The sequence below is a fragment of the Vipera ursinii genome (genome assembly GCF_947247035.1).
Source record: "Vipera ursinii genome assembly, chromosome: Z".
In the NCBI taxonomy this organism is placed as follows: Eukaryota; Metazoa; Chordata; class Lepidosauria; order Squamata; family Viperidae; genus Vipera; species Vipera ursinii.
In genome coordinates this window covers 13,797,705-13,824,556 of record NC_139517.1, presented here as the reverse complement: position 1 = coordinate 13,824,556, position 26,852 = coordinate 13,797,705, and the positions used below count along the sequence as shown (strand labels likewise).

Below are 26,852 nucleotides of genomic sequence, written 5' to 3'. Positions count from 1 at the left end.
CTTCGGGCAAAGTTAGAGCATCTTATGCAAATCTGCTGGCCTGCCCAGCCATTCTGAATTGCCCAGGCCAATTCATCAGGTGCCCTTTCAACTCTCGTTGTCTATTTCTTCCTGCTCATTTCATATTTTGCTTGGCTGCTGCATGGATCTGTTCTTTAGACAGATGCCTGGTTTCTGAGCCTTGCTGTCAGTCGTTTTCGCCACTTGTCTCCCCCTCCACCATCCCATTCTTCTCTCCGTTTATCGCCGTATCCTCTTCTTCTAAACTGGTCCTCATTCTGCCTTATCAATTCTGTCTATCTCCTCTCATCTGCCTCCATTGCTGTAATTTCCCCTCTGTTCTAACTCCGGTCCTCACTACCTTCTCTGCTGGTGCCCTCCATTTATTGCAAAACAAATTATACCTTACCCAGACAGATGGATTTCCCCTCCCTGCCTTCTCCCAACCCTTTTTAAAAAAATCTCTACCTGTTCATTTGTCCATTTCCCAGTCATTCCATCTTCTAATATTCTTGCCTTCTCTGTCTTTCCCCCAAATGCCTTTATCACTCTTTTCCCTCTGTGATTCTCTTTCTATCTCCTCCTGGCTGAACTCCTCCGTTGCCAATTGTCTACAGTAATTTCTTTTCATGCACATAGACTACCAGAGGCATCCGGAAAAGATTAGAGCTTTCCCCCCTCCCTCCCACCCCCCTCTAATCTGCCATGCCTCCCTTTGACGTCTTCCTCTCCTTCCTCGTATCAGCACAAGCCGAGTCTTCAGCTGCATAAACAGCCATCCCAAACACAGCCCGGAACCCACTGTATCAACAGTCTTCGAATGGGCATACGGTCACCCTGAGTGATTGATCTCATCACTAAGCAATCATTTCTAGGGTTTGGGGGTGGGCGTAGGATTGAGTGATGAATTGTTTAGGGCTGCAAAAGGTAAGCTGCCAGCTAGGTCTGCTTTAGAGTAGGGCTCCTCCTCCGTCTAACTGCAGCATCGGCTCAGCCACGTTGGAGGCAACCCCCTGCCTGCAGCACAGCCATCTTTCCCCTCCCCTTCCCCCCTCCATGCATTTCAGGCAGCAGCTGATTGCTACATCAGTTGCATTTCTGAAATAAGTCTTTAAGCTGCACACCAGTGGTTACTGTTAATCGGACCTTTCCTGTGAACCATCCTTAGCATCTTCCTTAGCAGCTGCTGGTACCTATATCCTAGCAGCTGCCTGGCAACCACACTGCCTCCTTAGCAACCATCCTCCCATAGCAACTTTCATAGTAACCATTGTGAGAGGAGATTAAGTTGAAGCCACCAAAAGGGGGGCTGTTCTTTTTTCTGTCACCCCCCCTCCGCCCCTGAAGAGCGATCACATCCTCACCCCTACAATCTCTACAACTATCCCTCCCTAATTGTTTCAAGAATACATTTTTCCATCTTGATTGTGTGCCTGGCTTCTGAAGCCTCAGACAAAAAGGCCCAGGATGGGAGGGGTGACGGTGGTCATGTCGGTGATGGTAGACTTTTTATAGGAGAGTTATAAATTGGGAGGCAAAACCTTGGAGTTGTAAGGGATGAAGGAGCCCTGATGGGAAGTGGGAAGTTGAAGGATGGAAAAAGTCACAAACAATGTTGGTGCAGAGAGAGGAAGAAAGAACAGCAATTTTAAGATGGATTTTGTGGAAGGGAAGAGAAAAACAAAAGAATCTGGCACAATATGGGAACATTTTAATAATAAACATAACATTTCTGTGCAATGCTAAATATTGCCTTAAAATTGCTGGGGCCTGAGGTTTGCAAATATCTACAGTAAAATTAGAAGGGTATGAAAGTTCACAAAAAACAAGCCATCAAACCCAAACCCACACTGAGAAATGCATAAACTCAAATGTAGTCAGAGATTTTGCCTAGATGCCTGCCTTGAATTTCCTCAAAATGACAACATAAATATTTGATAATTTCTTGCTGAACCTCTTTTGGAAAAAAAAAGTATCTATAGGCAATCTAAGGAGCCTGTCGTGTTTTACTCTTCTCATCTGATTCTTTACGAGGAATGACCAAAATATTATTGGTTATTTTTGTAACAAAATGCATAGCTTATTTTCAGAACTCTTATGGGAGGTAAGGTTACAAATCATGAAATAAGATTTGCAACCTCCCTAATAAAGTTTGCATCTGTTTTCCACTACAGAGGGTTTATTTTCTGTAAGAGAATAGGCCTTGAACAATTTTCCTTTATTATCTAGAAAAGGGGATTTATTTATATATTAGCTTGGCAAATCAGGAAGCTGTATTTTTTATAGGAACGGATTGTTACGTACATTATGTTCCTCAGCTGTTTTTTTAAAAAAAATCACGTAATTTATTTTCCATATTGCGCTTTCAACCCATATTTATGGGCATCTGCTAGGATGGGGGTGTAGATTTATTTTCCCCCTTCTCTCTAATATTCAGAATAATGTGTAGATCCCATCCAAATTGCATCTGCAAAAAGACATTGCGTTTCATTGTCAAGGACAGAAGGGGAGGGGTAGAGAGTTGCTTTGCCAAACCCCTAAAGGTTTTACATTTTTTAAAAAAGAATCGTTCACGATATCCTTCAATTCCTATTCAAGTTTTTCTTGGTTTGGTACCAGAATCTGTTGCAAAAAAGGAACGGAGAAGAGAAACTACATGGCAATGGCAATATATCTATAGGTGACTTTCAAGACAGGTATGTAGGTGGTGGACAAAGAAGGATCCAATGCCTTTTCTTACGCAAAGAAATTCATTTTGGCCTCCCCCGTTTCTCCACTCAGTGAGAGAAAAAGAGGGGTTCTGGGTTAAAGAGGCCTGGCATCATGCCTCCTCTCAAAAATAATTTCACCGACAGGAAGCAGTCCATTGCATTTCTCTCTCTATAAGCGAAAAGGGAAGAGGGGGTCCAGATAACACAGTTAATCAGTTATGCAGCAAGCAGGAGCAGACTGCAGAAAAGGCACATTTCCAAAACACAAATAGAAAAAGCCTAGGTTGCTTTGGAAAGGCAAAAGAGAAAAATCCTACAGAACTAGCCCTTGCAAAGAAGCTACTGCATTTTCATTTGCTAAGCAGACTCCTAGCTCCACGGCTCCCTTGCCTGGCAGGAGAAGGAAATAGCCAGACTAGGTATTCTGCAGGTCTGAAGAAATCCAAAATGCGCTGTTTGGAAAAAGCAGGACCCAACATGCCTCTTCTTCTGCTGCTGCTTTGCTCCCCGTCTCTTCTACAAGGTAAGCGGGAAGCTTTTTAGCACGAGAGCTGGGGACGGGGCAGCTGGCAACCCAAACGGAAGGGGCTTATTTCAATTTAACCATCTTTTGTATTAAAGAAAAGGGGAGGGGGGGTTGAAAATCCATCTTCATCACCACCAGCCCTCCCCTTCCCCAGTGCAAATGGCAGGTGGGCATTTTGTAAAGATGGTGTTGTAGGCAAGGGAAGCCTGTTTGAAAATACCCCTTTATGTGGAGAAAAAATAAATAAATTAAAAAAATGAATTTTTATTTCATTGCTTGGGGATGCACACATTTTTAAACAGCTATGGGGAAATGATGGTTGCAAGAGGATAAAAGAAGGGAATCGGTATTTGATGGTCTGTGATATCTCCTAAGGTGGAAAAGGTGGAGGAGGGAAATAGGGGGGTTGTTCTATGGGTGGTAGTAAGAAGCAGAATGTAGAAATCTGATGAGGACCACGATCAATAGCAAGGAGGATGTAATTTAAGGTGCTCTTAGGAAAATGGAGAGGAATCCTATTTAAATGGCTGTAAAATCTGCTAGAGAGAGATCTGGAATCATCTTCACTTTACCTTATACAATATCTTTAAGGCATTATAAAGGTTGGCAGTGATTTTAAGGGAAGTGATTATTTATAAAGGGAGGGTTGTCAGGTTGTTGCAAAAGGTTGCAAGTGAAGCAGAAATTTGAGGCTGACCCTTGATGGGAAGTTACAGATATGACTGAAGATTTGATAGGTTTGAAAGCTGACCTCAATTTTTGAGCACCGGGGTCCAAGAAATGGAGTGGGATGAAATGTGAATAAATCGAACTAGGCAAAGAACAATGTTCCCCCACTGAGGTGAAAAAAAATCCCTGGGGTTTTGCATGTAATGCTGCCAAGAAAAACAAATGCAATATTCATGCATTGCTAAACCAAAAAAGCAGAGTCCAGGTCAAAATGAGGGTGCTCCAATAAAGGACCACTCAGAAGGATAGCAAGCATAATGGCAAGGACTAAAGAGCCGGGGTGCGGGGGGGGGGGAGGCGGCATTATGAAATCATGCAAAAGGGCAAGCTGATAGGCAACACATTTCCTGAACAGGAGGTTGGCACTCCTGCAGCTCTGCAAATTCGGTGAAAGATAAGAAGTTCAAATTTGCTGGATAGGTTAGGGTAAACAATGCAACAGGGAGTCACACTGTCAAAGGCCATTCAGAAGGATGGTGGTAGGGAAGAAGGTCTCAAGAGCCAGAGTTTTGTGGGGCACAAGGATGGAAGGTGGTGGTGATGGTGGTGGTGGTGGAGGAGGAGGAGGAGGAGGAAGCAGCTAGGCCTAGGAAACCCAGAAGTAGGGACAGGGGTGTCATTCTTGAGGCAGGAAGATGCATAGATTTTCCACTTAGCTGTGAGGACACAAGTTCCCCCCCCCTGGATTTCAGCTAAGAGTGTATTCTTTTCCTCCTACACCCCCACCCCTATCACCATCATCCTTGTTGACGTGGGATGAGAGAGGTTGTGATACAGCACCCAGATGGTGCTGAACGTGGGAAATGAAATCCCAGCAAGATGTCACCTCACAGAACTTTCTGTTAGCAGCTTTGCCCTCTCCAGAGGCATCACCACTGGATTTTGACCAGTTGAGCAAACAAAGGCGGGGAAACCCCTTTACCTCAGGACCACCAAGTCAGGCCTTTCCACTCCTCAGAGCACCAGCCATTTGACTGAGGGAATAGCAAATGCACTGTGCACCCAAGCCTGTGAGGCAGCTGGCCTTCTTAATAGAGAGAGCTCAGAGCAATTAAGGGTTTGTCAGAAGCTGCCCAGATCCCACATGCTGGTAGTTGCCTGCAGCGGCTACAGCTGTCAGTTCTGAACTTGTCATATCCAGACAACCCAAGTGATGTGTGGCACTCATCATTTGAGGCCTTTTAGGTCCCTGATCAGATCTGCAGACTTCTCTGCTCTTCCAAGCAGGAATGGCCTCTTCAAGTCGGCTATTGCTCTTCCATCAGTAGCCTGCCTCCTAGCCATGGGCTTTTGCTAAGCTCCTTGTTCCCTTCTATTTATTCAGCATGAAGCAAAGTTTAATGTATAAATATGAAGCTAAATGACGCAGCTTTCTGCAGCAAAAGCAGGGAGAAGGGAGGCAGCATTCACAAGATCACTTTTACACATGTAGGTCTCCAGTGGGTATCTGAGCTACCCGATTTACCCTCAAGACATCATAGCTATAAATTATTTGCCTCTTTTTTCACAAGGGAGCTATCCAGTTTGTTGAGAAGACCACATAATTTAGACAAATCATTCCACCTTAATTCACTTTAATCACCAGTTCTGTTAAATTGCCTGAGTCTTAACAAACTTTCTATTTTGTACTCTTTCACCATCTAATTGCTTATCTAGCTGGCATGGATAAAGAGGAATTTATTTCTCTCCCTCTCTCTAAATAATAATAATAAATAATAATAATGGATTTGTCTTTTTTATGATTGTGGAACAGCTCAAGTCACTTTTTGAGGACAACATACAGATCACTTTGGATTATGAGGATATATCCATTATTTTACATTTTACATTTTTTATTATCCCCAACTATGATTGTCAATAAAAATGTGATTAAACTGCAGTTCAAAGTATTGTACTCTGGGAAGTCAACACTTTTAAACTACATTTAAGTTTGTAACTGTTACTGTTTATTTCAATTAATTTGGCCAAAGAAACATGGAAAATAAATTGGGGTGATGATGGTAAAAGTATATGCCACATTTTTTAAGGGGCTACTAACACATGTTAGGGACGCGGTGGCTCAGTGGGTTAGGACGCAGAGCTTGTCGATCAGAAGGTCGGCAGTTTGGCGGGTTGAATCCCGAGTGCTGCGTAATAGAGTGAGCGCCTGTTACTCCCAGCTTCTGCCAACCTAGCAGTTTGAAAACACGTAAAAATGCAAGTAGAAAAACAGGGACCACTACGGTGGGAAGGTAACAGCATTCTGTGCGCCTTTGGCGTCTAGTCATGCCGGCCACATGACCATGGAGATGAGCACCTAGAGTTGGAAACGACTAGCACGCATGTGCGGGGGAACCTTTACCTTTACCTTAACACATGTTTAGGATTTGGCCTTAGAGAATTTAAGTTTGTAGAATCATGTTTCTGATTCTTACTTCTATGTCAACTATTTGCCTGGAAAAACAGATTATATCTATTTGGAAAAAGAAAAATGTATGTGGCCCAATTCCCCTGTTGTAATAGATGGAGTGGTCTCAATGCAGTTTATAAATGCTATCTTGAAAGAAGCCTGCCCTCTAAAACCTTTCCCAATGTTAGCCATTTTAAGAAGTGTGGACTTCAATTCCCAGAATACCTCAGCCAGCGTTGGGGGTAATCTAAAATAACAGCTGTAAAATAACCGTGGAAGCGTTCATAGCGCAAAAGAGAAGGTCTGAATGTAGTTAGAAGAACTAGCATAGTCAGTGATCAATATAAGGCATTGCATAGTTTACCTATGTAATTTCATCTTAAGAAATTATACAAAATAAATGCCCAGAAGACGCTTAGCTGCTGTTGAAAGACCTGGCAAGACTACACACAGCATTATAAAGTAGTCCTTGACTTACGACCACAATTGGAGCTTTTGTTACAAGCAAAGCAGTTGTTAAGTGAGCCATGCCCAGTTTTATGACCTTTGTTGCTGTGGTCATTAAGCAAATCACCAACTTGTTAAGTGAGCTACATAGCTATTAAATGAAGTTTGGCTTCCCCCTGTTAACTTTGCTTCTCAGAAGCCAGTTGGGAAGATCACAAACGATGGATGATCATATGACCAGAGGACGTATAACCTTTATAAATACATGTTGGTTGCCAAGGGCCCAAATTCATGATCCTGTGACCACAGGGATGCTGTGGTGGTTGTACGTGCGAGTACCAGTCGTCACTTTTTTCAGCTCTGTCACAATTTTGAACAGTCGCTAAATGAATGATAAGTCAAGACTATCTGATAAATGGCTAGGCTCAACCATAGCATGGTGGCAATTCTTTTGTTGAAGGCTCCTTTTTTCTATTAATGTGCTGTCAGAGGAAGAGGAACCAAGGGGGCTGATGGACAGAGAAGAGCATTCGGTGGACAGGCAGTCCTTGATTTACAACCATTTGTTTAGTGACTGTTCAAAGTTACAACGGAACTGAAAAAAGTGATTTATGACAGTTTTTCCACATTTACAACGATTGCAGCATCCCCATGGTCACATGATCAAAATTTGGATGCTTGGCAAGTGCATGTATTTATGACGGTTGCAGTGCCCCAGGGTCACGTGGTCACCTTGTGCAACCTTTGGACAAGCAAATGCAATGGGGAAACCAGATTTACTTAGCAACTGTGTTATTAATTTAACAACTGGAGTGATTCACTTAATAACTGTGTCAAGAAAGGTCATAAATGGGGCAAAATTTGTTTAACAACGGTCTTGCTTAGCAACGGAAATTTTGGGCTCAATTGTGGTTTAAGTTGAGGACCTACTGCAGTTGTGCAGGATTGGACCAATGTGTAAGGAAGGCAGACCAAGATTAGAGGCCTGGATGGACATTAGGTTGTAAAGCATAAATAAACAACTAAGATGTAGGCCTATCTGTTGCTATAGAAACTCCTTAAGTGATTTGTGCCTCTCTCTCTCTCTCTCTCTCTCTCTCTCTCTCTCTCTCTCTCTCTCTCTCTCTCTCTCTGTGTGTGTGTGTGTGTGTGTGTACAATCAACCTATCTCACAAAGCTGGTTGTTGTGCTGCCATATCTGGGCCACAAAAAACTACAACATGGGTGTCCAATCTTTTGGCTTGCCTGGATCGCATTGAATGAAGAGTTGCCTTGAGCTGCATATATAATATACATAGCATAGTTAACGTATATAAATCACATAAAAATATATAAAGTTTATGATATTTGGGAGCTGCATTAATAGATGTTCAGGGCTAAATGTGGTCCACAGACTGTGGGTAGAATCCGCCTGACCTAGAAGGTCATACATTCTTAGCTTTTTGTAGGTCTTTGCTGCCATCTGTGGCTGTCTGGGATTTTGCAGCCCAGAAAAGCTGGTCCCAGGAAAAATGGTGGGAAACAGTGCTATGCATGTTGGTCCGGGAGGGAAAGTATAGCCTTGCTAAATTTAGCAAATGTACAATTTGCAGTGCATTTTCTTCTCTGTGGACCTATGAGGCCAATGTGAGAAGAACATGGAGGACAGGCCACTATTAACCCTTTGTCTCCTACAGGCCTGCCTCTCTGGGAAAATGAGGATGCCACCCCGTCCCCGCTGTTGGAGGCCCTCTCATCAGAGCCCATGGAGGGGCCCAAGGAGGAGGAAATGGGGGTCTCAGCAGAGGTGCCGGGGTCCTCTCCCCCCAGTCCCGAAGGCCTCTCTGAATTGCTGCAGGGGACACTGCTGAGAAAGGAGTTTTCTGGGGGTGAGGTGGTGGAAGAACCAATTCCTGGTGAGAAAAAGCAAAGAATTTGGGGAAGGGAAAAGGCTGTGTCTGGGATGGGACTATTTGTATAGGAGAGGGTGGCTCGGGTTGAAGAGAAATGGAGGGGCAGGGGTGATTCTTGGAGGGAGATTGTGGGCCTATAACGGGGTAGGCAACCTTGGCTCTTTTATGACTCGTGGACTTCACCTCCCAGAATTCCTGAGCCAGCATGGCTCAGCATGGCAACCTCTCCATTTCTCTTCAGCATGGCTGGCTCAGGAATTCTGGGAGTTGAAGTCCACAAGTCATAAAAGAGCCAAGGTTCCCTACCCCTGGCCTATTATAAGGGGAGACGTCATTGTGAATCAGACAGTTTGGCACTGCACTTTTAAAAAGGGGTTAATGGATAGTTTGATAATTGCACATTGGTTTTTCTGCTAGAAAAACAGTTTTGTGGCAGACAGGACATTTTTTTGTGGGGGAGGGAGGGTATGAGAGGGTTGCAGTGTTTTGACCTCCTCTGTTCTGACTTCCCTGCACCCCTTCTTTTTAACTGTGTCCTCCTTGGTCCTAGGAGGACAGTCTTCTACTTTGCCCCCATTCCATCCGCCCATCCAGCATCTAGATGGTGGGATGGTCCTTGAGACCTCCGAGGCCACAGCCACCGGCCCCTCCCCATTGACCACCGCTGCCCCTCCCACTGGCTTCCTACTCACCACCCCTCCAGCTTCAACCGCAGCTGCTCCACCCCGGTTGCCGCCTCCGCCGGACGAGATGGGTTCTGCCAACCGCCCCATCTCGGCCACCACCACAGCCTTCATTCCCGAAGGTGAGGAAGAGACGACCACCACCTTGATTACTACAACGACCATCACGACAGTACACACCCCTGGTAAGCGATATGAGTGAGATGCAAAGATTTCAGAAGTGGACAGAAAGACAACTTCCTCCTGATGCTCTCCCGTCTCTTGCCCCAACACCTGCCCACCCAGCAGTTTGAAAGCATGCAAATGCGAGTAGATAAAAAGGTTACCACTTCAGTGGGAAGGTAACCGCGTTCCATGCGCCACTGTATTATAGTCATATTGGCCACATGTGTTCTGTTCCAGCCTACGACCGGCCCTGTTTGAATGTCAGGGACAACCCCTTTTTATAGTCAACAGGCTGGAAAAACCCAACCAAATTTATTTACAAAGAAATCAAAAGTTCAAACAAGAGTTAAACCAAAAGTTCAAACAAGAGTTAAACCAAAAGTTCAAACGAGTTAAACAGGAATAACAGACCAAGACTCTAGCAGAAGATCTTCAAACGGTTGCCTTCAGCAACCAGCACCTCCCACACCTTTCCCTTTTATCAGCAGTCCCAAGGCGTGGCTTCTCATTGCCTTCTCCTCCTCTCACCGAGTTGCCTCATGGCATTTCTCTGTTCTACTCTGCTGGATTGCCTCCTGCTCCTAGCGTCCCTGAATAGATCCAGCTGTGAATCATCTATGTCCAATACCTCGTGCTCACATGGCTGAGTCTGATGAGGAACATGATGGGAGGGGCCAGGCTGAGAGTCCTGCAGTGCATCAGAGCCTCCCTCTGACACCAAAGGCTCTCCAAACCCCTCTTCCTCCTCCTCTTCAGAATCATCAGACTCAGCTGCCGATATCACAGGCTGACACTGAATCACAACAACATGACCACCAAAGTGTCTTTAGACCAGGGGTGCCCAACCTGTGGGCTACGGCTTACTACCGGCCTATTGGCCAGCGAGCTACGTGAGTGGCTGGCTGGTGTGTGTGTGTGTGTGTGTGTGTGTGTGTGTGTGTGTGTGTGCATGTGTGCGCACAGCACCACTTGTGCAAGCATCACTGTGAGGGTTTCAGTAATTTGCGGCCCCACTTGTGTGAACGTCGCCACAAACGTAATGGGTGCTTGTGGCCCCACTTGCATGAGCAATGGATGTTGGTGCGCATGCACATTCTCATGCATGCATTCACCTGCCCCAAACCATCCCTTCTTTCCCCCCTCCCCCCCAGCTAGGGCCGCCAACCCTGAAAAGTTGGGGAACTCTGCTTTTTTAGACAACACTGGCCCCCCTGGCTAAGAAATGGAGATGAGCACTGCCCTCTAGAGTCGGAGATGGCTGGGCGGGGTAAACTATTATCTTTACCTTTATCATTCCCCAGCCAAAAAGCCTGGATGACCCACAATGGGTCACCAAATAGTGGTAGGCTGAACATGGTTGAAAAATATGGACCATCCTGGACTAAACTGACTTCACTCTTCTTTGTGTCCTTTCCTGCCTCCCTCCCCAAGTGCTTTGCAACAACAACATCACCGACATCGAAGGCTATGTTGAATCTCCTGATTACGCTGGTACTACCTTTTATGGAGGCCTGGATTGTACTTACACCATTTCAGTGTACGTGGGCTATGGCATAGAAGTACAGGTGAGAGGTGATGAATTGGGTCAACATCGAAGAAGTTAAAAGTATGTCTGAAGTTGGGACTGATCATTCTTTTTCAAAAGTGTTTAGAAATAGACAAATGATCAGTGATAGCTGACCACATTACAGGTAATCCTCGACTTACAACCATTTGTTTGGTGACTGTTCAAAGTTACAACGGCACTGGGAAAAAGTGACTTAGAACTGGTCCTTGCACTTACGACCATTGCAGCATCCTCACGGTCACATGACCAAAATTTGAGTGCTTGGCAATCGGCAGGTATTTACAACTATTGCAGTGTCCTGGGGTCATGTGATCACCATTTGCAAGCTTCCCAGCTGACCTCTGACAAGCAGAGTCAATAGGGAAGCTAGATTTGCTTAACAGCCACATGATCCACTTAAGAACTGCCGTGCTTTGCTTAACAGCCATAGCAAAAAGGCCATAAAATTGGGTGCAGTTCGCTTAGCCACAGAAATTCTGGACCTAACTGTGGTTAGGTCCAGGACTATCTGTAGGCTTTACTGGCATTTGGCATGTTTTGAAAACAGGAGCACAGCCCCTCCCTGCTGTTTGGAAAAGCTGTCTGTTTCAGGAATCTTTGCCAGGCTGTAAAAAAAAGATGATGATGCTTTAAGAGTTGCGTTCGTTTAGTAAATGGATTCTTTAAAAGCAGCATCCTCTTTTTTTCCCCCCACCAGGCTTGCACTGAAGGCTAGGAAAAAAACAACCCAGCTGTTTTAAGAAACATCAAAGTGATATTATAGTGATAATATAACCTTTATTGTCATTTTTTTACTATAGCATACTGACCCAGATTAAAAATGAAATTCTGTTTCCTGCTGTCAAAAGATAGTATATATCTACCCATACACGTACATAGTTGTACAAGAATCAAAGGACTTTGGAAACATTTCTGAAGCATGTCCAACCCTGTCCATAAGATGAATATTTGGCTCAAGTCCTGTTTTGCAGATGGGCTTCCACTCACCTCCTCCATTCCCCATAGCTTCCTGATAATATTTGCTCTCAATTTTAGAATCTTGAACAATATTAAACATATGTGAAGCATAAGCAAGTGTGTCCATCCTCATATTCATCTCCCTTCCTTTGTCAACTTCCACGACTTCCAGGTGCAGACTCTGAACTTGTCCAAGGAGGATTCACTGACCGTGGAAGGTCTGGGAGGGGAGAAGCCTGTTGTCTTGGCCAATGAGTCATTGATGGTTGAGGGGCAAGTGATCCGTAGTCCAACCAATCAGGTCCTGATTCATTTCCAGAGCTACCACACCACCACCCCTGGGGTCTTCAGATTCCACTACCAGGGTAAGGCACAACTACCTCCTCATTTCACCTTCCTTTAAGTGACCTTTCCCTGCTTAGTCTTCCTCAAAGAGTTGGGACTCCAACTCAAAACCTTCCAGGCTGATTATGGTTGCCTAGACTGCACATTATGGGAAGCTTATCACAAAGGTGCTTTCTCAAGAGGCAACTGGACTTTTCTTGTTTTTCCTTGAAGATGTTTCACTTCTGTCCAAGAAGCTTCTTCAGTTCGGTCTTCAGACATCAGAACTGAAGAAGCTTCTTGGATGAGAAGCTAAACATCTTTAAGGAAAAACAAAGAAAGTTTATTTATTTATTTATTTAGATTTATATACCGCCCTTTCCCGAAGGACTCAGGGCGGTTTACAGGGCATTTAAAAGAAAGTCAATACAAATGTTAAAACAAATTAAAAAAGATTAAATAAAACCCTGAGAAAAATAAAAACCCAGTTAAAATTAAAATTAAAAAAAAAATTCTCAGCCTGGGCCAGAGAGCTCGAAGAGCCAGGTCTTCAGGTCCCGGCGGAATGAACGGAGGTTGGGGGCAGTCCTAAGCTCCGCAGGCAGCTGGTTCCACAGGGCAGGCGCACCCACTGAGAAGGCCCTACCCCTGGGTGTTACCCGCTGGCAATCTTTAACCGGCGGCACCCTGAGGAGACCCTCCCTGTGGGAGCGCACTGGACGAAGGGAGCTTGATGCTGGCAGCAGGTGTTCCCTCAAATATCCCGGACCCTCACCATTTAGGGCTTTATAGGTCATCACCAGCAACTTGAATCTCACCCGAAGGGCAACTGGAAGCCAATGCAGCTCACGGAGTAGAGGTGTTACATGGGAGTATCGGGAAACCCCCATCACGACTTGCGCGGCTGCATTTTCAGTTGCCTCTTGAAAAAGCACCTTTGGGGCAATCATGACCTGGATGACTGAGAATTCCCATAGACACGTGGGAAGCATAGTTCCATACCTAAATAAAATGATGGGGAATTTCTCATCCCATTGAGCAGTGGGACATTTTCCCAGTACCTGAGGACCGAGAAAGCAATGAGGTGGAGGATTATAATTATTTTTTCAGGGTTGGACTGAGGTTTTGGGCTGTTCTAGCACCTGTGTCACAAAGCCAGATCTGGTAAAAGCTGAGTCTCACCTGGGTCATTCAGAACAAAACTGGACATTAGGATAGCACTATATCTATACTATACATATTTCATGTATTATTAGGATTGATGGGTTTGTCTCAGCGTAGCCCTATCTAATTACATGCACATTTCTCCAAATCCAGGCTACTGTCTTTAGGCATGAAATGGGGAGGGGAGGCCTCATCTGGAGAGCAAACGGGACATATAATATGATTTCCAGAAGCTCTTTTCCTTAGATGTGTTCTAATCCCAGAAGCACTGGAAAGAAATCTCTCAAAGATGATGGCAGTGGATTTAACAAGGCTTTATCTGCCTTACAGCTTGACTAATTTACATAAGAGTGAAAGAAAACCCTTCCTGTAAATCCAAACCAGAAGGAACCATATCTCACTGGGAAAAACAAAAAACAAACAAACAAACAAACAAAAAGAAAGCCAATAAATCCATTTACAAATTAAGGATACATGCACCCAACGACGTTCAGAGTAGATGAGAACTTCTTTGGGTCCATCGTATCATAACATAGAAGTTCTCATCTACTCTGAATGTTATATGGTACACATTAAAAAGACTAATTGGAGGCAGCCAGTGTGCCGAAAATGAACAAAAACCTATTAACTGTTCTCTAGGTATACAAATATTTATCGAGCACTGGCAGAGTTGAGCAGGTTCCCTTTGGAGGGATGTCGTTCCTTGAAGGCACTTTGGTTGAGCATAATTACCTGTTTATATTTCCCTGACTGTCTAACCTTCCTATCTCCCAACCCCAGCTTTCCTGCTCAGCTGTGGATTTCCCAGTAGGCCGGAAAATGGGAATGTCATGGTAACCGATCTCCATCCGGGGGGCTCTGCCACTTTCAAATGTGAGTCAGGCTTCCAGTTGAGGGGTGAAGAGATACTCATTTGCCTCAACGTCAGCCGCCCTCGGTGGAGTGGCACCAGCCCTGCATGTGTGGGTGAGTGAAGGAATCAAATGAACTAGGAAACGCGGCCTTGACAAAAGATTGGAGTGGAATGGACAAAAGGGAGAGCATTTGTAAAGCTTTCTGAGTCCCAGGGGCAGAACGTTCTTTGAAGAACCCTTTCTTCCTTCATTATATGACAATATAATTTATTTTTTTTGGCATTTTTTTTATCCACTGATACCAACAGCCCAATTAATGGGGGGGTATACGTGTAACTTCAAAATGCTGTAATAATTGTCGGAATTATAATTTTTTTAAAAATGGATGGGTTTTCCACTAATCAAAAGTATCTGTCTGGCTGATTGTCTCAAATACTGAATTATCATTTGGAAGCTAAGAATCTTTTGGCCCAGCAGGGGACCGATTTAAGAATTTACTGTTGAAGAAAAGAGAATTATTTTGTTTTCTTTTGCCATTTATAGTACTGACAGATGAATTTTGGTTCCTCCACTCTGTGGAGTTAAAGTGTAAAGATTTATACAGTTATGAATGATGCAAGAACAAGGCAAATAACACTTTTTCCTCTAAATGTTAAAACAGGCAGTTACACAATGAGCAGATTGCCAATATGTTCAGAATGAAAATGTTTCTTTGCAGAATGCATAATTTATTATCACAAGGTGCAGGGATGATAGTAACTCAATGGCTTTAGAAAGACATAAAATTAGACAAATTAACAGTGGATAAAGCCTCAATAGCTATTTTGTCATTAGAATGGAAGCCTTATATTTAGAGGTATTGCCAGACATTCTGGGCAAACACCCAAGGCTTTACACAATAATATCCTTCTAGTGATTTTCTAAGAGTATCTAACTGGCCTCAGTTTGAAGAATAATGCTGGGCAAAATAGGTCTTTCAATAATGCTTAATTTTTCCAGTAAGTTTGAGCTCCTTGAACAATTGCAAATGCTCCATGGAAAGTCTAAATTATAGATCCAGGATCTTTGGGATTTAAGTTTAAATTTTCCACATTAGCTGCAAAATCCTAGGCAATCCAAGACACCCATGGTCAGGTATAACTGTGACTTTTATATTCTTTTCCAATCACATGAAAATGTATCTTGGCTAGGGATGATAAACATATTTGCAACGTACATGATAAATGTATTTGCAAAGAATAAGGACCTTAATGATATTTGGTGATTTTTTTTTTGCAAAGTGGCTTTGAACTCCAAAAGGCAATGTTGAAATAAGGAGCCTGGGAAGTGTCAGGGGTTGGCTTAGCCAGGGATTCAGGATAAAACTTAGTTTTATCTGGGTAAAACTACTATTTCTCCTGCCAAAATGAGATCTGAAGGACCTTTCTAAGGATTCATGAAACGATAAGCAGGATTCCGGATTCTAAGAATCCTAGGGGAAAACGGGACTTGTAAAGAACGTCTAGCCTTCCTCCCCTTAGCTTCCTGTGGAGGAACAGTTCACAACGCCACTCGTGGACGCATTGTGGCTCCAGAGGCCCCAGGAGGACCACGTGGTCGGAACCTGACCTGCCGCTGGTTGGTGGAAGCACCTGAAGGCCAGAGGCTCCATCTACACTTTGAAAGAGTGGCACTGGATGAAGATAATGACAAGTGAGAAAGTGGGAAAATGGGGATGAGGGGGTGAGAAGATGGAAAATTGACAGGCAGTCAAGCATGCCATGGAAGTGGGAGGGGAGAAGGGAGCAGAGAAGATGGGGTGGCATCAGCTGAGGACCAGCAGGAAGGATTGAGATACATTTCAGAGAACGTCAAGAACCTTGCCTGGTGCAGGGAGGAGGGATGAGAGCAACCATCAGTCTGTAGGGCATAGAAGAAAGAGGAGGAAGAAAGAAGAGGAGAAAGATATTTTTGTTTTCCCATAAAAATATGATGGGACTCTCATGAAACACTTGAAGTAGGGAAGTCCAAAGGAATTTAGAACTGTCCTTAGAGAAGGGATGAGTGAACTGTTAAGGAGAAACCTGAACAAGAAATTACAATGGCTTTGCCTTCATTTGGCCAAAGTGAGAAAGTTGGACAGTTTTTCAAGTTTGATGCCAGCCTTTCAAGACTATGACACCGCAGGGATTCCAGGAATGCTATTTTATTGTTAGAGGGTATAATACCAAAATCTTGCATTGTGTAAACTCTTATCTGAATCCGTTACGGTTCACTCATACCTTTCTCAAGGTTTGCTCAAAATTTGTTTACACACAGTACGTCATGTACCCTGAGTTGGGGAGATCTGCTTACCCAAATCCTTTCCTTTTCCCAGGCTGATGATCCGCAGTGGGAGTAGCATTTTCTCCCCTATCATTTATGATTCTGACATGGATGATGTCCCAGAACGGGGATTGCTAAGTGATGCTCAGTCCCTCATTGTTGAATTGGTCAGCGAGGGACCCGCGATGCCTCTCATCCTTAGCCTGCGCTACGAAGGTGAGGATGTAAAACTTATTAACCCCTCCCTGAATTTTACTTGCTCAAAAATAGTAGAGGCAAGAAAACAGTGACGCTGTCTTCTCTCTCAGCAGTAGATTCTGACAGTTGCTATTGGTAACTTTGGAAAGTCATCAAATCGAACAGGCATGGTAATATGCAATACTGTCGTGAGCTAAGTGTTGGAAGCTTATTTTAGTAAAACAAAATTCCGCTTTGTCATGTGGGGTTGGATAAATTACTAGGGTGCCGTGATGAGGCCGCATGCCACTGACGGAAGATAAAACCCTTGTGGGGCTACAGAATGCATAACAGTTCTGGGAACTCATTGGTTTCACTCCAGATTCTGTAAAGAAAAGAGAAGTTTTCAGTGTGGTTAGGACAAAAAAAAAGGATTGAGACACATTGAAAGCGAAGAAGCAAAGAGCCCACAAGGAAGGATACAAGAGGAAGGGTGGAGAATGGGAAAGACAGGGACTTCAGCAGAAGGTCGGAGGCAGGGAACCGAGACAAAAAAAAGAGGTCACCAGGGAGAAAGGCTGGCGGTAGCTCGAGGGAGAAATGAATTTAAATAGGGCTGATTCAGGACCTGAGCACATGTCCTACAAGGGTAGACTGAAGGAATTGGGAAGAAAAGTGTGCAGAGAAGACTGAGGAAGATGACCAAGAACTATCTTCCATGGCCAAAGAAACTAGGACCAGGGACAATAAGTATAAGTTGTAGCTGGATAGATTTTGTTTAAATATAAGAAAGAACTTCCTTAAATAGGAGCTCTTGGAGGTTAAATGAAAATTTATTTAGATATGAAGAAAATGTGGAAGAATGCAAAAAACAAATGAAAGAATTTTTTATTATAAATACGCATAAGGGTACAGCCATTGAAATGGTTTGGGATGCAAGTAAAGCCTACATGAGAGGAGTGTTAATATATTTGAATAATAAATATAGACGTAGATTGGAATATAAGCGTAAAGAATTAGAGGAGGAAATAAAGATGAAAGAGAAGGCTTTTATTTTGAACTCATCTAATAAGAGGCTGAAAGAAGCAATTAATTTGTCAAGAGGCAGTTTGATATGTTGATGGCAGACCAAGTGGCAACTAATTCACGATATGTTAAACATAATACTTTTTATAATGCTAATAAGCCAGGTAGATGGTTAGCTTATCTGTTAAGGAAAAAACAAAAATCATGTAATATAGATAAGATAGAATATAAGGGTAAAGAGGTGTGTCAGCAAAATCTTATTAAAAAGGATTTTGTTGAATTTTATGCTTAAAATGTATTGTAAAACTTTTCAATAAAAAAAGAAAGAAGTTCCTTAACAGTTCCTAACAGCTAAGCTGGCTGGAGAATTCTGGAGGTTGAAGTCCACCCACCCTCAGGTTGCCTAGATTGAGAAACGCTGGTTTATTCTGATCAGAAGAAGCTGTGGGTCAATACCTAGAGCTGGTTTCTCTTCCAGTCACATGAATATTGGAGGCAGAAAGAGGGTAGTCTCAGAAAGCAACGTTGGCAGGAAAGAAGTGATCAGACGTAGGAGGTTGCTGAATGGATACAAAACTTTAGACAACTTTAGATCTGAGTTGACTGCATTCTTCTTGCAATTTGACCAAGATGTGGTAATGTCATAGTTGAACTTGTAACAGTTGTACCAAGTTAACAATAAATGTAGGGTTGATCCTATTGTGTAGTGGGTTCTGGAACGCATGGATGACGCCAGGCACAGGAGTACAGCATAACCGTCTTTATTAGGAGGTGGATTGTACTGGGGAAATAGGGGTTACCTGTGCCCTATTTGTACCTGTCCAGGTACACTTCCAGCCAATGGATTTAAACCTGGCTTTCCCGCCGAGAGTCCAGGTACACTTCCAGCCAATAGATTTAAACCTGGCTTTCCCGCCGAAACGCTGCTCCCTGGCCGCAGCAGTTTTGGCCCAGCGCCACCTGGTGGTATCGGTAGAGCCGTTGCTTGCAGTGTTATTAAACCCCATACATAGCAGGTCCCATCTTCAAGGAGATATTATTGTAATATTTTACTGCAATGGGAGAGAGATCAGAAGCTACAACCTTTATAAGGGCAGTTTTCTGACTTTTTTGTTGTTGCTCCCCCTGGTGGCAGCTTTTGATGAAGATCGATGTTATGAACCATTCCTGGCCCATGGAAATTTCAGCACATCAGACCCTCTGTACCGTACAGGGACCATTGTAGAGTTTGCTTGCAGTGCAGGATACATGCTTGAGCAAGGTCCTTCGGCCATTGAATGCATTGATTCAAGAGACCCCCGCTGGAATGAAAGCGAGCCCACCTGCAAAGGTAATCACTCTTCATCTCAAAACTCTCCGCTCCATTTTCTTCTGGAGCCTGATGCATCATCTCTTTTCTTCTTGATTGCTCTTTTGTGCTCCTGCCCTGCTGCCTGAAAGAGTAATGGGGTGCGCTGACAGGGCGCAACAGGCCTGAGTAAATTAAGATGCTATGTACTGGGTTTTACGAATTCAGGCAGGTGTTTACGCAGCTGGGCCAACTGGGACAGAGGCAGAAGCCAACGGGATTGGAAGGAGAGGAGAGTTGTGGCAGAGTGTGGACCTGGCAAGATCTGTGCAAAGTCTGGTAATTAAAATGGGACAGCTGCAGGTTCTAAAAATGCCGCTTTAGGAGCAAGATCAGTGTGCATGATCTAGAAAGCTATTGGCATACGGCTGAACCGTTCTGGAAGCAGACAGTCACGTGAACTGGGTTTTAGAGTTACTAGAGCCCCACTTATCTCCTTCAGAAAGGGACTGAAAAGGCAAAATAATCTCACTGTCCCCTTCATCATTGATCAGAAGTGGGTATGGCTTAATTACAATGTTGTTTGGAAAGTATATTCTGAGACCTTGGCCGAGTGTGGGAATGGGGTTACTTTCTCTCTCTAACTCTTTTTCTTGGAGGACTAGAGATGCAAACCAGGCTAGTTGACTGGACTTAAGTGTTCTCACAACACAACTGACTGGATGAACCATGGCTATGCGTGCCTGGCTTTGTTTATGACTAAAATTAACCCCCTAGGGCAGGGGTGTCAAACTCAATTTCATTGAGGGCCACATCAGCATTGCAGTTGCCCTCAAGGGGCTGGGTGGCCGTGGCCTACTGGGTGGGCATGGCCAGCTCTACATCGTTTGCATCAAGGGTGCCTATGGGGGCCTGGGCAGGAGTGGGACAGATCTGAGGGTCTCTGGGCCAGGGCCAAGGCAGCAGGGGCCGTTCCCTCACTGTTTCCAGGATGGCTTCGTGGGCCACATGAAACCACTTCGTGGGCCGGATCTGGCCCCCGGGCCTTGTGTTTGACATGTCTGCCCTAGGGCAAGTGTCTTAAAACTTGGCCCTTTAATGACCTGTGGACTTCAACTCCCAGAATTCCTCAGCCAGGAATTCTGGGAGTTGAAGTCCACAGGTCATAAAAGGGCCAAGTTTTAAGACCCCTGCCCTAGGGCATGGCTCTCTGAGGAGTTGAAGTCCACAACTCTTAAAGTTGCCAGGTTTGGAGATCCCCTGCCCCAGGTGTTTAGGTCAGCTGACTCCTTTTTGGTGGTTCTCACAACATACTACTGTTAACATCCTTCCTCCACACTTTGTGGGGCCAGTCTTATTTTAATCCAGAAATATAAAATACTTGTATATAAGATAATATGGCCAAAGCCTTCAGTTTCCATCCTATGGACTCAGCTGCAGCCTTTTGAAAGAAATTAGAATGATTTACAAACCAACAGCTACATTTGGTGCGGAAAGGAATGTAATGCCCCTTCACACACACACACACCCCAACGCAGCAGAGGTGGGACATCTGTGAGGCTTCAGATATCGCTGAACCCCAGGGGCGTCAGCAAGAATGACTAAATGTGCTGTGGAGACTTTCAGCATCTACACGTTTTGAAGACTGGGTTCCACCTTCTACTTGCTCGAATAGGCAGGACTAAAATATTTCTAAAAATTCCAGGAACGAGAAAAAACACCATTTGTCTTTCCAAGATACCTTTCTGCTAATCCCAGTTCAGGTCTTTTCTTTAATGGCTGGAGAGCACGTGGACACTGAGGGCTAGGAGGTGAGATTCTCCAGGTAGCGAGTCCTTCTTCCCCCCAGCAATGAGCCACGTGCCTCTGGAAGGTCCACGTTCTCTTCTTCAGGAAGCTGAGGAGTTAGGCAACTGGGCTAGGTAGAACATGGCACTAGTAGGCAGCTGGTTCCTCTATCGCCCATCATGAGGGCACTTCAATCCAGGAATTCTGGAGTTGGGCACAGGAGGCAACCATTGCAGGGTTTTGATGAGCATCATCGAAGGCCCTCCCGTGTAATGCTCGTTTGACATGGTGCCATTATGCTTCAGCCCAGCACCTCAACTCTTGCTAGTGTGTGGATGTGAAAGCAGAGCATCCCCTTCCAGTTGCAAGGGTGGGCATGGGCCTTCCTCAATTTAATGGAAGGAAAATGGGATCTTCCCAATCACTAGTCACTACATCAGATTTGATTGGGATAAGAGAATGAAACAACTTTTGGAACCTCGTGTTCAGGAAACATTAACTCCCCCTCCACTGTCTTCATTCTGAAGACATTTAAATACTGTTTTCCTTATGGGGAGTTTAGAAGAGTTAGCCTGAGTTGCCAGGGATTCATCTGTGGAAATGCATTATAAATTATTTGCCATTTCTTTTCTTCATAAGCATATTTGACATTTTATCTAAGTCTTAACTGAACCAGATAGTATGAACTTGGAAGAGTCCCAGTGATTTCTATGGGATTTGGCAGGAAATACAGATAAATGCTGAAGTGTTTTACCTCTTAAAATTGGCTTAGTTGACTTTCATTTGACTTTCGTCATTGACTTTTTGTCAAGATGATACATATTTCTGTTTTGTGCGCCAAGTGACTGGAATTAGTTTTCAGGCCTTCGTGTTGTGACATCTTCTGAGTTGTCCATATGCAGACCTGCTACATGGATTTCTTCTTCCTATGTTGTCAAAATAATTCTGCAAGTCCTTGCAGAATTGTATCCCCGACTCTCGTATGTCCCAGTTTTCAGGTTAGTCTCTTCCAGTGAAAGCAAATAAAACATTTACTGTCAGGGTCCCCTTCTCTGCTGTACATTGAAGATATCCTTTACTCCCTGTTATTTCTTATTCTATCCATGTTGCCTTTTGCGTTTTCTCTAGAGATCCTATTTACTCCCTTAAGTGGAAGGGCTGGTTAGCTTTATTTCTATAATATTTTAATCCTGCTTCTTGGAGCAAGTCAAAGGAACTATCCAGTTTTCAAGATGTTGTCTGCCTTTGTAGAAAAGAAATGCCACGGTAACTCCAATATTGTCTTCCTTACCCCTGCAGTAACATTTTTCACAGCTAGTTGGTGTCATGACCTAGAATCCAATTTCTCATATTTGATTATTAGGTCATTTTGATGGAGTCACAGAAAGAGGGAAAGAGGAAAAATCAGAAAGCATTGCAATGCAGAGATGATGAAAGATGGCTGTCACCGTCTTTGGTGGGAGACACATTTTACCTCTCTTGAATTCTAGGGCAGAGCACGGTGTGTGTTTCTGGGAGGGTCAGAAGGTAAAGGGGCTGTTCAATGTCTCTTTCCCTATTACTTTTTTCGTCACCCCCCCAAATGAGGGGTCTTTGGCGCTCTCTGAGCTTGACTGTTTTCTTGCAAGACGTTTCATTACCCAAACTAGGAAACATCATCAGAGCTCTGATGATGTTACAGTGGTACCTTGATACTCATCGTTAATTGGTTCCAGGAGGCACAATGAATACCAAAAACAATGAGTACCAAATAATTTTTTCCTGTAAAGAATAATGTAGTCAGTCAAAAGGCAACTGACACCAACAGGTTCTAGCTTGTGCGTTGAGTACTAAACAAACGATGAGTACCAGGAGCCTTGGTGGAGCAGTGGGCTAATGCCTCCTCAAGTAACACCAGCTGCCTGCAATTGGTGCAGGTTCGCGTCCCACCAGGCTCAAGGTTGACTCAGCCTTCCATCCTTCCGAGGTAGGTAAAATGAGGACCCAGATTGTTGGGGGCAATAAGCTGACTTTGTAATAATGCCGCTTGGGGTGTGTGTGAAAGCCCTAATAAGCAGGCATATACATAGAATGAAGGCTACTGCTAAGCTTGTAAGCCGCCCTGAGTCTTCGGAGAAGGGCGGGATATAAATGGGATTAAAAAAAAAAAAAAAAATTTCTGTGCCATAATGCGTTGAGTGCCAAATCTGATGAGTTTCAAAGCAGTTGAGTACCAAGGTACCACTGTACCTAGTCTGGGTCATGAAACATTTCCAAGAAAGCAACCAAGCTCAAAGAGCACCAAGGACCGCTCATTTCAACCCCGAAATACAAATATTTTCCTTTATTGGTACCAAAGGAAATTGATTTAGAACTGGCTTAAACTGGTTGAGTAGCTGCACTGCTTCATTCAAGCTATAGTCTTCTCCTGATTATGCATCTTTTCTCTCCAGCATTGTGTGGTGGGGAGCTCTCTGAGCCAACAGGTGTTGTACTTTCTCCTGACTGGCCCCAGTCTTATGGAAAAGGTCAAGACTGCGTATGGGGCATCCGGGTGCAGGAGGAGAAGAGGGTGCTGCTAGACATTGAGATGTAGGTACTTCTGCTACTGCCACCATCAATACCATCCCATTTTCTTGAGGGAGGCCTCTCAACTCAACCAAAGCAGTGTGTCCTCATGGTCCCTGAAACCATCATCCATCGTTACATTTATCGTTGTAATCATTCATGCCATCGACTTATGGAAAGATGTCTATGTACTTTGAAGATAATCTGCTGTGACAAATAGGATTCCTACTTAGAGGTCATCAACCAGATGATGCAGCAAGTTCCTTAGCAAAGCCTAGATGGTGAAACATCTTAAAATTTCAGTGAAAGAAAGAGAGGTTTACCTTCAATCTAGTATTTCTGCTGCTAGATCTAATTATTTTCTGTTGCATAGAGCTTTCCAAGTTAGGCTAAAATGACAGCAGAGGACATAGAACAGAAGGAGGGGATTATTTAAGTTCCCTCTTAGAATCATTTCCCTCTCGATGATTCCAAAAATTTAGAGACACGAGAAAGCTTGTCCAAACCAACACACTGAATTCATATGTCTGTCTACAGCCACAGAATAGCAGAATCGTTCTGGGGAACCATTAACTCAAAAGACGTACACTCAATAATTTGAAAGTTCTCCACAAATGACGGTAACATCAGTATAGTGATATTTTTTTAAAAAAAAATCCTGGACATTTTATTCATATGTGGCACTAGATATAATGTATTTATTTGTTATCCCTCAACAGTCTTCAGAATCTGGGTGGTATACTAGACAATTGAGGCAAATTAGTACAGGAAAAACAAGAACAGAATGAGGACTAGGCGGCCATTTGTAATCTTTGTTTCAGGCCAAAGTCCTGCTGGAAACGAATGCTCTTAAGTTCCTCCTGAAGTCTCAGACGTAGGGGTGGTGGTGGTGGTCATGTGTGTGGGTGCAAGGTTTTACACAGTACAGGGTCGGCTACTGAGAAGTCCTACCTTTTGATTCATTGCACCAAATCATAGCGATGGGCTGTGAACTCCTTCCCTTTTCTTTTCGTCTTTCAACAGTCCTTTCTCTTTGTCTTCTCCTTCTTCCCAATTCCCCTGCTAGCCTCAACATCCGCAAGTCTGATGTGTTGACCGTTTTCGACGGAGGGGACTTAACCGCACGGATCCTCGGCCAGTACCTGGGTCCCCATCCACGGTTCAGCATTTACTCTTCAGGCCCAGCAGTCACCCTGCAGTTCCAGTCAGATCCCGGTGACCCCCTTTTTGGTCTCAGCCAAGGGTTCTTGGTGCGCTATAAGGGTATGAGAACAGGCTACGATACGCTTGGGTTAAACTGGGGGCCGGGAGAGAGAGCCTGATGTAAATTGATGCCTGCCGACTCATCTTGTGAAGATGGTTTAAGAAGTCAAGCCGTCTTCAAAAAGGTTTCCAGAAGTTGCTCGGCCCCGAGAGTGGATGGGAATGTTGTATTTATTTATTTTATTACATTTATATACCGCCCTTTCCTGAAGGACTCAGGGCGGTTTACAGGGTGATTAAAAACAAAGATACAAAAGTTAAAAACAGATTAAAAAAAATATATTCGTCCCTGCATAAGTAAAACCCTAGTTAAAATTAAAATTAAAACTAAAATTAAAATTCTCAGCCTGGGCCAGAGAGCTCGAAGAGCCAAGTCTTCAGGTCCCGGCGGAATGAACGGAGGCCAGGGGCAGTCCTCAGCTCCACGGGCCGCTGGTTCCAGAGGGCAGGCGCACCCACAGAGAAGGCCCTATCCCTGGGTGTCGTCCGCCGGCAATCTCTTACCGGTGGCACCCTGAGAAGACCCTCCCTGTGGGAGCGCACTGGACAAAGGGAACTTGATGCTGGCAGCAGGTGTTCCCTCAGATATCCCGGACCCTCGCCATTTAGGGCTTTATAGGTCATCACCAGCAATGACGCCTTTGTTTCAGATCAGAAACCGAAGAAGGAAAAGGGAAGAGCACAAATGCAGCTGAATAAAGCCCAGGCGATATTTTTTTGCCTAGTTGTAATTTTAGCACCAGTAGATTGAAGAAGAAAAGGGACAGACCGTTTTGCTTCAATGCGGTTCTGGAGGACAGTATAAAGTTTAAATACAGAGTATGTTCTTTTCCGGCAGTGTCATAGCAGTATTCTTGCAATCGTGCCACTGGGTGTTAGTTGGGTGTCATTTAATTTGGATTTCTGAACAGGGCTTTTGTGTCCTTTCTGACAGTAGGGTTGTACGAGTGGCTTGTACAGATGAACTCCTGACATGAAGTAGAAAAGTGGAAAAACAGAAGTGAAATTTGGTGAGGAGAGATAGGACAGGACACGGATGATGTTACTTAGTTTGGTAATGAAATGCCTGCAAGAAAAAAAAAGCTCAGAGAGTATCAAAGACTCCATAGTTCAACCCTGAGCTACAAATATTCTCTTCTATTAGACAAGATAGTGCCTGGCACAAAGGTGGTCCTTATATCCTCTCCTCTCCTCTCCTCTCGTCTCCCCTCCCCTCCTCTCCTCACAGAGGTTCCTCAAAATGACACTTGTCCTGAGCTGCCAGAGGTGGAATTTGGTTGGCGCACAGCTTCTCATACCGCTGTTATCCGTGGCACAGTCGTAACCTACCAATGTGAGCCAGGCTATGATATTGTGGGATCCGACATTCTCACCTGTCAGTGGGATCTATCATGGAGCAACAGCCCTCCTACTTGTCAGAAGAGTAAGTCTTTCTGATGCTAAAATAGGTGTTAAGGATACTCCACCTTAGGACGTATCTAAGCATGAAGAAGGCAGTGTGAAAGACAAAGGGAGGCAGGTCCAAAAGGGGGAGAAGTTTCGTGGATGTGAGAAGTTTCGCGTGCAAGCAGTGATGAGCGGCTAAAGAACTGGGCTGGCGGCAGCCACGCGGGCTCCTGCCGTCGGTGCCGCCACCACAAGGTGAAGCAGGTGTCGGGGCATGGGAGGCCTGGCTTCAGGGCCCCTGAGGTAAGTAGGTGAGGGATGCATGGGGCAGCTCCACCCTGTCCCCCCCCCCCCGGCCTTGCCTCATCATGAACAACCAGATGGGTGGCTGGCCAGCTGCATAGGCTCTTAACTAGGGTTCATTTTGGGGATGTAGGGCTTATATTAGGCGCACACGTAAAAAAATCAAGCTAGGGTTTATTTTTGGGATAGGTCTTACTTTTGGAGAAACATGGTAAGCGTTAAACCAACTAGCATTCAAAATGTCTTTCTAGAATCCACGTGGTTCTCATTTTTTGTGGTTGCCAGCTATGTAGAGCATATTATGTGAGGGGATGGGGAATAGACTAAATTCTGCTGAAGGAAGAACATTTTGGACATAATAT

At 44.3% G+C, this 26,852-nt stretch overlaps 1 protein-coding gene across 1 annotated transcript in view; it reads left to right on the top strand.

Moving 5' to 3' along the window:
* Nucleotides 1-3,158: 3,158 nt before the first annotated feature.
* The window catches only part of SEZ6L2 (seizure related 6 homolog like 2), a gene marked incomplete at its 5' end in the record, with an annotated part of 34,953 nt that continues 11,259 nt past the window's right edge, over nt 3,159-26,852 (top strand). The window contains 12 exons of the mRNA XM_083376868.1: nt 3,159-3,234; nt 8,479-8,697; nt 9,245-9,562; nt 10,974-11,107; nt 12,239-12,431; nt 14,335-14,520; nt 15,929-16,100; nt 16,765-16,928; nt 19,051-19,245; nt 23,424-23,562; nt 24,605-24,801; nt 26,030-26,224. Coding sequence (XP_083232994.1) covers nt 3,159-3,234; nt 8,479-8,697; nt 9,245-9,562; nt 10,974-11,107; nt 12,239-12,431; nt 14,335-14,520; nt 15,929-16,100; nt 16,765-16,928; nt 19,051-19,245; nt 23,424-23,562; nt 24,605-24,801; nt 26,030-26,224 — 2,188 coding nt within the window. The remainder of the gene's footprint in view (nt 3,235-8,478; nt 8,698-9,244; nt 9,563-10,973; nt 11,108-12,238; nt 12,432-14,334; nt 14,521-15,928; nt 16,101-16,764; nt 16,929-19,050; nt 19,246-23,423; nt 23,563-24,604; nt 24,802-26,029; nt 26,225-26,852) is intronic.